At 44.6% G+C, this 13008-nt stretch overlaps 1 protein-coding gene across 1 annotated transcript in view; it reads left to right on the top strand.

Moving 5' to 3' along the window:
• The first annotated feature begins 2066 nt into the window (after positions 1–2066).
• Positions 2067–13008, top strand: part of LOC137374344 (RCC1 and BTB domain-containing protein 2-like) — an 84213-nt gene continuing 73271 nt past the window's right edge. The window contains exons 1-3 of the mRNA XM_068040273.1: positions 2067–2178; positions 8647–8816; positions 12637–12787. Of these exons, the coding sequence (XP_067896374.1) occupies positions 8691–8816; positions 12637–12787 (277 nt within the window). The 5' untranslated portion in view covers positions 2067–2178; positions 8647–8690. The remainder of the gene's footprint in view (positions 2179–8646; positions 8817–12636; positions 12788–13008) is intronic.

Here is a 13008-nt window from a genome sequence, read left to right on the forward strand (position 1 = left end):
ATGAGGAATGTCTCCCAGGTGACATTAGATATCGGGTGACCTCCCCTGTTAAAATACCAGAAAAGGCAAGATTCTGCATGCAAGCAATTGCTGTTGGGCAGAGCATAATGGATACTGTAAAATTCTGAGTGATGTTCCCCTCTTAACCAATGTGCAGGGATTCTTGTGCAACTATTAATTTTAGAGCGGGAACAGTACCTAATGAAGAAAGGCTGGTGCATTAACTTGCCTGACCTGGTTGGGCCACTGCATTTCCCAGCACTGAGGTTTTTGGAGATGAGAGGTTGTATTCAGTCAGCTAAAGTCACCTTCTTCCACATAAGAGACAATTTTTTGTAGCTTTTTCTCATGGAGATCCGACATCCCCTCTCTCTGCTGAATCTCGTTTTGGAGGTCTATCTCACTGAAATTGTGTGCTTTTCTCTTTGGTCTCTATGATATCTCCATGTTTCTTCTTTGGTTGCCTCTGTCAGATGAATCAGTGGAAGGTTTTTAATGAGTTCCAAAACCACAGATGAGCCATCCAATACAGCTCGCTGACAGTGAAATGAGTGATCCAAATTCTTTGGTACTTTACTGCAATCTTCAGCAAAACTAGGCTTTTTAAGACCAGGACTCTACACAGTATTGGTACTGCTGTGCCGCCACTATTGACTTAAATGAGCTGACCCTACCAATTCTCGCAGTGTACAACTACAGAACATAAGTGCGTGCAAATCTCGGTTCTTTGGGACACATGTGGGGCTGGATTTTGTGCTGGAGGCGGGGCTCCTGGCACCAGGGCAAAAATGTGGGGTAATCCTGTCTCTGCCTTTTTTCCATCCCCTGGAGCAATCCTTTTTGTGTCAAAGCTTTAGGAGGTGGGATCCCAGACCCTTTAAAGACTTTAAAGGTCCAGGGATCCCACCCCCAAGAGCTGCTGGTGAATCACAGGGCCAGCTGCTCAGCAGTATCAGCAGCACCATCAGGAGCAGTGGCCACTGTCAGTACAGCAGATGCCTTGGACCAGGCCCAGCACTGGAACCCCAGAGAGGTAGGTAAGGCGGGGTCCCCTGAGCTTTCCTGACTGGGGGGTGGTCTTGCAGGGACAGGGGTCCGGGGGGGGGGGGGGAGTGAATTGGTTCCCGGCGAGCGTCTTCCGTGGCTCACAAATTACCCACGAAGGAGGGACCGCCCCCCCAAGCCCGCAGGGTGGGCACCTCATTTTACAAGGCATCGTCCCCGTGTGTTGGAGGCCCCCCCCGCCACTGGTAAGATTCCAAGTCAACGGGAAGAGGGCCCTTAATAGGCCATTTAAGGGCCTCGACTTGTCTCTGGAAGGGAAGGCTGTTGTCGGCCTATCCCGCCCCAGGGAAGATCACCAGGCGAAGGGCCCTCCATCCTGCTGCCTCCTGCACCACGATTCTCCGTGCCCTCCCTGACTCCAATCCCGCCTTGGGGTGGCATAAGATCCTGGGCATGGTGTAACTAGCCCCGCTGAGTTTCAGAGGCCATAATGTGGATGAATACATGTTGAAAAAGAAAAAGATGCACAATGGTATTTACTACCACATCACAGCTGCCGAGGTTACAGAATTTCTTTTAGTATTGCTGCCAGGCCCAGGGACATTCATAGCATTGAGATGGCTTCTTCCCCATCCTTTTTCCAACTCTCTATCGGACATGTCGCCCATCCCAGGTGAACAGGATCTCCTTCCTCTTCTGAAATTTGTTTAATAAGATAGTCATTGTCCTAACCCAAAAATCCAGGCGCCTTGAGGCTGCTCATTGCCACAAACTTGCTGCTACTATGTCATTGGTGGGGTGCGGGGAGGGCTGCTGGTAGTTTCTGAGTGCAAGGTTCCTTTACGCTGCTTGCAACCCTTTAAGACTTGCTGTTCATCCCAAGCCTACAATATGTAAATGACGCCAAGTGGCTCGAGGCAGCAGCCGTTGGAGTTGGCGCACCCGTTCAAAGCAGCCAGCTTCCAAACCCAGCGCGCGCGCTCTCGCTTCACCGTTGCGCGAGAGTCGCCTGTTGCTTGCTGATTGGTCCCCGCAGTCCTATACGCAATCGGTTTGCTCGACAGTCGATTAGCGAGGACCCGGAGACGGAAACAGGAAAAGTAATCGAGTCGGTGACCGAATCCCGGCCTCAGATGGGCTTGTCTGCAGCTTATTTGCTTACTTTATCTGAATGTAAGTTTTATAATTGCAGGAAGCACACATGGTTTGCAAGAATCATTTACTTTATGTATTTAGTGTATTCTTTCAGCTCAGGTGCATGAGTTCTCTGTTTAGAGTCTAATCAATAAAAGTGATTGTGGTCAGTGTTTAGGGAGCCAGAAATTCCTGTCTTTATATTTTGATTAGATTTTAAAACGTTATCAAGTATTAACAGGACATATGTAGTCACCACACAGCTCCCAGTGTCTACTAGAATGTTTAATATGTGTAGACTTTACACACATTTGGTCTTGGCGCGAAGGAATTTGTTTACTAAAGTGATTTCTAATGAATAACACTATCCCTTTAACGGTTTGGGAGATAACCACCCCCCACCCCCGCCAAAATCCCAACCAATACCCGCCCTTCGAAAGAAACGTATCTCCCAAACCCTCAAAAATATCTGGACGACTGGTGGTTATGGCTGGTAATGAATAGCGTCATGTTTGTGGCCAAATGATTGGCATGCCAAGGTTTTGGGTTGCTTCTTTCATATACCACCCAGTTGACAGGACCAAGTGGTTGGTTGGTCACTGGTTTTATGCTAATTGGAGAGCCAAACTTTGGTAAATAATCAGTTGGCATTTGGTTTGCCTCTCGGATTTTTGAGGCAAAATTATGGTACTTTGGTAAAATTAGAGCTACAAAGTAGGTAGAAAAATGCAGTATCCCGCAACAAACCTTCCCGGTTGCATATGCTGAATAGTGTGTGGCGTTGGACTGAGAAATTGTGGTAGTTCCGATATGATAGAGATTTATTTCAGGCGCTACAGGGGAGGTGATAAAAAAGGAGGTGGCATCGCACTGTTGATCAACGAGTCAATTACTGCAGTAAGGAGGGATGATGTCTTAGAAGGTTCCTCAAATGAGGCCAGATGGGTAGAACTTAAAAACAAAAAGGTGGCAATCACTTGGCTGGGAGTGTACTATAGGCCTCCAAACAGTCAGGGAGAGATAGAGGAACAGATATGTCGGAAAATCCCAGAGAGGTGTAAAAATAATAGGGTAATAATAGTAGGGGATTTCAACTTGCCTAATATCAACTGGGAGATCAGGGAGGGGGATTGTGATATACTTGAACATATTAGCATTGAAAGGGAGGAGGTATTAGCAATGTTAGCGGGTTTAAAGTGGATAACTCCCCAGGCCCAGATGAGATGTATCCCAGGCTGTTATGTGAGGCAAGGGAGGAGATAGCAGGGGCTCTGACACAAATTTTCAAATCCTCTCTGGCCACAGGAGAGCTACCAGAGGACTGGAGGGAAGCGAATGTGGTGCCATTATTCAAGAAGAGTAGCAGGGATAAACCAGGTAATTACAGGCCGGTGAGTCTAACATCAGTGGTAGGGAAACTATTGGAAAAAATTCTGAGGGACAGGATTAATCTCTACTTGGAGAGGCAGGATTTAATCAGGGATTAATCAGTCAGAATGGCTTTGTCAGGGGGAGATCGTGTCTAACTAACTTGATTGAATTTTTCGAGGCGGTGACTAGATATGTAGATGAGGGTACATGGACTTCAGTAAGGCTTTTGATAAAGTCCCGTATGGGAGATTGGTTAAGAAGGTAAGAGCCCATGGATCCAGGGCAATTTGGCAAATTGGATCCAAAATTGGCTTAGTGGCAGGAGACAGAGAGTAATGATCGAGGGTTGTTTTTGCGAGTGGAAACCTGTGACCAGTGGTGTACTGCAGGGATCGGTGTTGGGACCCTTGCTGTTTGTAGTGTACATTAATGATTTAGACGTAAATATAGGAGGTATGATCAGTAAGTTTGCAGATGACATGAAATTTGGTGGTGTTGTAAATAGTGAGGAGGAAAGCCCTAGATTACAGGATGATAAAGATGGGCTGGTAAAATGGGCAGAGCAGTGGCAAATGGAATTTAATCCTGAGAAGTGTGAGTTGATGTATTTTGGGAGGACTAACAAGGCAAGGGAATATACAATGGATGGTAGGACCCTAGGAAGTACAGAAGGACCTTGGTGTATTTGTACATAGATCACTGAAGGCAGCAGCACAGGTAGATAAGGTGGTTAGGAAGGCATATGGGATACTTGCCTTTATTAGCCGAGGCATAGAATATAAGTGCAGGGAGGATATGATGGAGCTGTATAAAATGCTAGTTAGGCCACAGCTGGAGTACTGTGTACAGTTCTGGGCACCACACGATAGGAAGGATGTGATTGCACTGGAGAGAGTGCAGAGGAGGTTCACCAGGATGCTACCTGGACTGAAGCATTTCAGCTATGAAGAGAGACTGAAAAGGCTAGGGTTGTTTTCCTGGAGCAGAGAAGGCTGAGGGGGGACATGATTGAGGTATACAAAATTATGAAGGGCATTGATAGGTTAGATAGGAAGAAACTGTTTTCTTTAGCAGAGGGGTCAATATCCAGGAGCATAGTTCTAAGGTAAGGGGCAGGAGGTTTAGATGGATTTGAGGAAATTTTTTTCACCCAGAGGGTGGTTGGAATCTGGAACGTACTGCCTGAAGAGATGGTAGAGGCAGGAGCCCTCACAACATTTAAGAAGTATTTAGATGAGCACTTGAAACGCCATAGCATACAAGGCTACGGGCCAAGTGCTGGAAAATGGGACTCGAATAGTTAGGTACTTGATGGCTGGCATGGATACGAAGGGCCTGTTTCTGTGCTGTATAGCTTTATGACTTTATTATGAGATATTGCATCAAAGGTATTTACTAAGAACAAGAAAATGTTGGAAAGTGAGTTGCAGATATTGGAAAAAGGATTGATAAAAGTTGAAGTCATAATGGCAGAGAAGGTGGCCATTTGGCCCATTGAGTCTGTGTTGGCTCTCAATAGAGCAATCTAGCCAGTCCAATTTCCCTGGCTCTATCCCTGTAGCCCTGCAGTTTATTTCCCTCAAGTGCCCATCCAATTTCTTTTTAAAGTCGCTGATTGTCTCTGCTTCCGCCACCCTCATAGGCAGAGAGTTCCAGATCATTACCACTTGCTCTAGCTACCCAACTTCTTTGCAAATAAAGATCCTGAGAAATTAAAAAAGTTAGTTTTTCCTCACATCCCTCCCCTGTATCTCTTACTAAAGTCTTAAATCTATGTCCCCTAGTCCTTTCAGCTAATGGGAAGAGCTTTTCTTCATCTACCTTACCTAAACCTGTCATTATCTTGTACACCTCTATCAAATTTCCCCTCGATCTCCTTTGCTGCAAGGAGAACCATCCCAGCTTCTCAAACCTAACCTGGTAGCTAAAATCCGTCATCCCATTCTGGTAAATCCCCTCTGCACCCTCTCAAGGACCCTCACATCCTTCCTAAAGTGTGGTGACTGGAACTGGACTCAGTACCCTAGTTGTAGCCTAACCAGAGCGTTATAAAGCTTCAGCATAACTTTTTTTTTAAGAGTCCAAAAAACTTTTAATAAACATGAGAATCAGAAAAATATAATGAAAATTAAAGTGTGAAACTGAGAGAAGCTGAGAAAGAAATTGAAAATGAGATATGGTGTGTTTTAAATCATAATTCCCCGAGACGTTTTTTGAAAAGAAGTTGGGTAGCTAGAGAAATGAGAGCTGGAAAAATGGAATTAATTGAACGTGAGAAACAGAAAAGGGAGTATATCTTCGGATAGTCTTGGTTTTGCTTCACTGTTGGTGCAGCATAGTTGAACATTGCAGATGTGAATCAAATAATTGCAAAATAAGTGCAGTAAAAGTCTATCTTTATCATCAAGAAGACAAAATATGAATGTAGCTGCAAATATTCATTTTGTCCGAAGTGATTCTATTAGATGCTCCGTACTGTGTAGCAGCATCTTGTCTTAGTGATACCGATCTAATTTCTCAGTCAGAAGATTGTAGATTTAAGCTCCATTCCATGACTTAAGTACATAATCTAGGCTGATATTTCAGTGCAGTGTTAACTTGAGGCCCCATCTGCCCCCTCAAGTGGATGTAAAAGATCCTATTACATTCTTTGAAGAAGAGCAGGGGAGTTATTCGTGTGTCCTGGCCAATATTTATCCCTCAACCAACATTGTTTAAAAACAGATTATCTGGTCATTTATCTCATGCTGTGTGAGAATCCTGCTGTGTGCAAATTGGCTGCTCTGTTTCCCCACTATACAACAGTGATTTATACTTCAGAAGTACTTAATTTTTGGTGAAGAACTTTGGGACATCTTGAGAACATGAAATGCAAGTTTTGTTTTTCGTCAACTAATTTGAGTGTGGTGGTCATTCACCTGTATGAAATTCACATTGCTGCACCCTCTTCGGTAAAGGCCTGCTTAGGTCAGGAAAAATAACACGACCCGAACCCGACCGATCCACAGCGGACCCGGATCAGAGCCCGACCCAGCCCGAGTCCCTCTAATTTCGCCCCGGGCCTGGCACGACCCGACCATCCCTTTACTCACCTTCCGACTGGGAAGCTCCATGAAGCTGCAGCGCATGCGTGATGATGTCACAGTGACGTCACTTGCTCACTGCGCAGACTCAGTTTCCCTGCTTGATGTCCCGGACTCCCAGCTCAGGTAGGTTTTTATTTTTAATACTTACCAGCAGACCACTTACCGTGTGTGTCCGGCCTGAGCCGTGCCCGGAAGCTGGGCCTGATCCGACCTGAACCCGATACGTCGTTGGGTCACCGTCGGGTTCAGGTCGGGTAGCAGGCCTCAACTCTTCGGGCACATACACCAGAACAGCCATAAAGGAAGTTTGTGGGCAGTGCTGTTTAAGAGCAAAATGGAAGCAAAGGATAAGCTGCCATTATTCCTCTGCATTTCACTCAATTTTTAGATGTTATTTGGAAGCAGTGCAGAGGGAAATTGTCCCTAAGATCTGTGGGCTTTCATTATATTTGTAACGGCATTATACAAATCAGGACTTTTAGAAGGGATGATAAAAAATGTAAAAGTTTGAAGAAGTTTCATGGCTGTTTTCTCAAAACTAATAGATTTAGGACCCGTTGTCTTTTTTTTCTCATGTTACTTCCTGAAAATGATCACTTTGGACCCATGCCAAAGAAAAGCCGAAATGGAATTTGGGCTGTGTGTTTCCTTGGGGTAATTGCCTTCTCACCTTGACTTTTTCTTTGCTCCTTCTGCTCTACCCAAGCTTTCTGGAGCAGGGAAGTTGCAATTTACCAGGTTTTTCCCAATGCTCCTACGAACCTACCCACCAGAAGGTACTTGAAATGACCCTTTTGGGTCCTTTATCCCCACCTGTGAAGAAGGCACCTGCTTTTCACTGAAACTTTCTCCACCTAATAAAGCGAATTCCAGGAAATTCAGCAGACTCGGGGATCAAACCTACATCCAAGAGGTAGACAGTTTCTCCCCCTCCAAATTTACTGTTGTATCATGATGAACCGAATGGATCATTTTCAGGTTGGCAAACTGTAACTAGTGGGATGCCACAGGGATCAGTGCTGGGACCTCAACCATTTACAATCAATATTAATGACTTGGATGAAGGGACTGAATGTATTGTAGGCAAATTTGCCGATGATACAAAGATAGGTAGGAAAGCAAGTTATGAGAAGGACACAGCCTGCAAAGGCATATAGATAGGTTAAGTGAGAGGGCAGAAATTTGGCAGATGGAGTATAATGTGGGAAAATGTGAGGTTGTCCACTTTGGCGGGAAGAATAGAAAAGTGGAATATTATTTAATTGGATGGAGACCAGAATGCTGCTGCACAGAGGGATCTGGGTGTCCTTGTACATGAATCATAAAAAGTTCACATACAGCAAGTAGTTAGGAAGGCAAATGGAATGTTGGCCTGTATTGCAAGGGGAATGGAGTATAAAAGGAGGGAGGTCTTGCTACAACTGCACAGGGCACTGGTGAGACTGCACCTAGAGTACTGCATACAGTTTTGATCTTATTTAAGGAGGGGTATACTTGCATTGGAGGCAGTTCAGAGCAGATTCACTAAGTTGATTCCTGGGATGAAGAGGTTGTCTTATGAGGAAAGGTTGACCAATTGGCCCGCTACTCATTGAAGTTTAGAACAATGAGAGGTGATTTTATTGAAGCATATAAGATTCTGAGTGGGCTTGACAAGGTCGATGCTAAGGAGATGTTTCCCCTCTTGGGGGAATCTAGAATGAGGGCGTACAGTTTCAAAATAAGGGGCCTCCCACTTAAGATGGAAATGAGGAGGAATTTCTTCTCTGAGGGTCGCTAATCTGTGAGCAGTGGAGGCTGAGCCATTGAATATATTCAAGGCTGAGTTGCACAGACTTTTGATCTACAAGGGAGTCAAGGGTTATTGGGGGCAGGCAGGGAAGTGGAGTTAAGGCTACGATCAAATCAGCCATGATCTTATTGAATGCCAGAGTAGGCTCAAGGAGCCAAATGGCCTACACCTGCTTCTATTTCTTATGTTCTTATGAAAATAGGAGCAGTGCTGAGATAAATACTGGGTGTTCATTTCTGTTACTTTGGTTCTTTCCAGGTCTTCTTTGTCACTGTGTTGTGCTGCACTGAAAGAGTCTTGTCATGGTGGATGTTGGGAAGTGGCCATTATTTGCCTTGCTTCCACCACAGGACCTCAGTTCAATTCGTCTAGCCTGCGTCTTTGGCACGTCTGGTAATGAAACTCTGTATGTCACAGAAAATGATGAGGTAATGCCCTTTCTTTAGGAATCTCAAGTCATGCTGCCTGATTTTTAGTTATTGGAAACAAAATTAAAACAGAGGTGTTTCATCTTAAATAGAACAGAAATTATCAGTTGTAAAATAGAAATGCTGCCTTCAAATTGAAGTTAAGAATTTTAATGATCGCAATGATTTTTCAACTGTTTGTGTTACTTCCTGTACCTTGTGACTTCCATGGTTTGTTGGCAGTGCTTTGTGAGTTTTTAGTCATCCTGAACTAGTTCTGACAAGAGATCATTGACCTGAAACACTAAACGGCACGTTTCTCTCTCCACAGATGCTGCCTGGCACTTTTTGTTTTTTTATTTCAGCCTTCCAGCAGCTGCATTATTTTGCTATCTGTTTTACTGATATCTGTCTTGTTCTCAGTGTTAGTCATAGTCATGCAGCACAGAAACAGGCCCTTCGGCCCATTGTGCCTGTGCTGGCCATCAAGCACCTAACTATTCTAGTCCCATTTTCCAGCACTTGACCCGTAGCCTTGTATGCTATGGCGTTTCAAGTGCTCATCTAAATACTTAAATGTTGTGAGGGTTCCTGCCCCTACCACCTCTTCAGGCAGTGTGTTCCAGATTCCAACCACCCTCTGGGTGAAAAAATGTTTCCTCTAAACCTCCTGCCCCTTACCTTAAATCTATGTCCCTTGGTTATTGACCCCTCCGCTAAGGGAAAAAGTCTCTTCCTATCTAACCTATCAATGCCCCTCATAATTTTGTATCCCTCAATCATGTCCCCCCTCATCCTTCTCTGCTGTAAGGAAAACAACCCTAGCCTTTTCAGTCTCTCTTCATAGCTGAAATTCTCCAGCCCAAGCAACATCCTGGTGAATCTCCTCTGCACCTTCTCCAGTACAATCAGATCCTTCCTATAGTGTGGTGCCCAGAACTGTACACAGTACTCCAGCTGTGGCCGAACTAGCATTTTATACAGCTCCATCATAACCTCCCTGCTCTTATATTCTGTGCCTTGGCTAAAAAAGGCAAGTATCCCATATGCCTTCCTAACCACCTAATCTACCTGTGCTGCTGCCTTCTGTGATCTATGGACAAGTACACCAAGGTCCCTCTGACACTCTGTACTTCCTAGGGTCCTATCATCCATTATATATTCCCTTGCCTTGTTAGTCCTCTCAAAATACATCACCTCCCACTTCTCAGGATTAAATTCCATTTGCCACTGCTCCGCCCATCTTGCCAACCCATCTATATCGTCCTGTAATCTAGAGCTTTCCTCCTCACTATTTACGACACCACCAATTTTCGTGTCATCTGCGAACTTGCTTATCATACCTCCTATAATCATGTCTAAATCATTAATGCACACTACAAACAGCAAAGGACCCAGCACCGATCCCTGGGGTACACCACTGGTCACAGGCTTCCACTCGCAAAAACAACCCTCGACCATTACACTCTGTTTCCTGCCATCAAGCCAATTTTGGATCCAATTTGCCAAATTGCCCTGGATCCCATGGGCTCTTACCTTCTTAATCAATCTTCCATGCGGGACCTTATCAAAAGCCTTACTGAAGTCCATCAACTGCTTTACCCTCATCTACACATCTAGTCACCTCCTCGAAAAATTCAATCAAGTTAGTTAGATGCGATGTCCCCCTGACAAAGCCTTGCTGACTATCCCTGATTATTCCCTGCCTCTCCAAGTGGAGAGTAATCCTGTGCCTCGTAATGTTTTCCAATAGTTTCCCAACCACTGATGTTAAACTCACCGGCCTGTAATTATCTGGTCTATCCCTGCTACCCTTCTTGAATAATGGTACCATATTCGCTGTCCTCCAGTCCTCTGGCACCTCTCCTGTGGCCAGAGAGGATCTGAAAATTTGTGTCAGTGCACCTGCTATCAACTTCCTCGCCTTGCACAACAGCATGGGATACATCTAATCTGGACCTGGGGATTTATCCACTTTTAAGCCCGCTAAAGCATCTAATACTTCCTCCCTTTCAGTGTTAATATGTTCAAGTATATCGCAATCGCAATCCCCCTCCTTGATCTCTACACCTACATCGTCGTTCTCCGCAGTGAAAACAGATGAAAAGTAATCATTTAAAACCTCACCTATGTCCTTCGGCTCCACGCGCAGATTGCAACTCAGGTCCCTAATAGGCCCCACTCTTTCCTTGGTTATCCTCTTGCCCTTAATATACTTATAAATCAGCTTAGGATTTTCCTTTATATTGACTACCAATGTTTTTTCATGTCTCCTCTTCGCACTCCTAATTACTTTTTTAAGTACCCCCCTACACTTTCTATACTCCTCTAGTGCTTCCGCTGTTTTCAGCGCTCCGAATCTGCCATAAACCTCCTTTTTCTTCTGATGCAATCATCTATATCCCTTGACATCCAGGGTTCCCTGGACATGTTGGTCCTACCCTTCACCTTGAAGGGTGCATGTTGGCTCTGAACCCTCACTATTTCCTCTTTGAATGCCTCCCACTGGCCTGATGTAGACTTTCCTACAAGTAGCTGCTCCCAGTCCACTTTGGCCAGATCCTGTTTTATCAAATTGAAATCGGCCTTTTTGTTATTAAGTTCTACCCATCTGTCCTCATTTGAGGAACCTTCTAAGATATCACCCTTCCTTACTGCAGTAATTGACTCGTTGATCAACAGTGCAATACCACCACCTCTTTTATCCCCTCCCCTATCACACCTGAAGATTCTGTACCCTGGAATATTGAGTTGCCAGTCCTGCCCCTCCCTCAGCCATGTCACTGTAATAGCAATAATATCATAATCCCATGTGCTAATCAATTCATCTGCCTTATTAGTAAGACTCCTTGCATTAAAGTATATGCAATCCAGCCTTACATTTTTCACTTGTGCCTTAACAGGTCTATATTTGCTCTGCCTTCCAGACTGACTCAGTTTCTCTTCTATATTTGACTGTGCATCACCCCCTACTGTACCTCCACTCTGTATCCCATCCCCCTGCCAAATTAGTTTAAACCCCCCCGCCGCCCCCCCAACAGCACTAGCAAACCTCCCAGGAAGGATGTTGGTCCCATTCCAGTTCAGTTGCAACCCATCCAACTTGTACAGGTCCCACCTTTGCCAAAAACAGACCCAGTGATCCAGGAAACTAAAGCCCTCCCTCCTGTACCATCTCCTCAGCCACGCATTTATCTGCTCTATTCTCCTATTCCTATACTCGCTAGCACGTGGCACAGGGAGTAATCCAGATATTACAACCTTTGAGGTCCTACTTTTTAATCTGCTACCTAGCTCCCTAAATTCTTGTTGCAGGACCTCATCACTCTTTCTACCTATGTCGTTAGTACCAATGTGTATCACGACCTCTGACTGTTCACCCTACTCCTTCCTTTAGCATTGGGCACAGTGAGTGAAACCTGGCGAGGCTGCTACTTGAGCTGACATTTGTTGTAAAACAGCTGAGCTTCTGTGGTGTCTAATGGTACCATCGCTTTTTAAAAATATGTTGTTGACTGTTGTATGTTAGCAATGGAGTGGAATTAGCAATTCTGTATCCCACAATATAAGCTAAGGGAGAGCAATGTACATAAGGGACAAGATTGGGATGTCCCTATTTATAAAAAAGAAATTAGCATCCAATGGAAAGCATTTTGTTAATGCATGGATGAAAATTTTATGTTCGATATGTTGGTGTACCAGGTGCAAACTTCTGCAGACCGCTATTCTGAGGTTAGAAAACGAAATGCTCGATCTCTTACTGAGACGCAAATTAAATAGTCAACAATTACAACACTAAATACAAACTGAGGTTTGACTTCAGTGTTTGTTTTTGCAACAGGTGTTTGCCTTTGGCACTAACTGCAGTGGCTGCTTAGGAACTGGGGATATTCAGAGCACAATTGAGCCCAGGAAAATAGAAATCTTGTGTGGTAAGAAGATCATTCATCTAAGTTACGGGAGTGGACCCCATGTGGTGCTCACGACTTCAGGTAACATTTGTTTTGATAAACAAAGGAACTTTTTGACTGCTGCTGTTAGGCTCTGCTATTTTAACAAATGCTCTTGGCAGCTGCTGGAATTTAAAGTGGAGATACTCCTGATGTATGGGGGGTTGGGGGGCAGGTGCAGGTGACTGGGAAATTCCTAGAGATTCAGCATTTTGGCAGAATTTCAGGAAAGTAATTACAGCTTAATCCTAGATTTAATGACT

This window comes from Heterodontus francisci, chromosome 10 (genome assembly GCF_036365525.1).
Source record: "Heterodontus francisci isolate sHetFra1 chromosome 10, sHetFra1.hap1, whole genome shotgun sequence".
Taxonomy (NCBI): Eukaryota; Metazoa; Chordata; class Chondrichthyes; order Heterodontiformes; family Heterodontidae; genus Heterodontus; species Heterodontus francisci.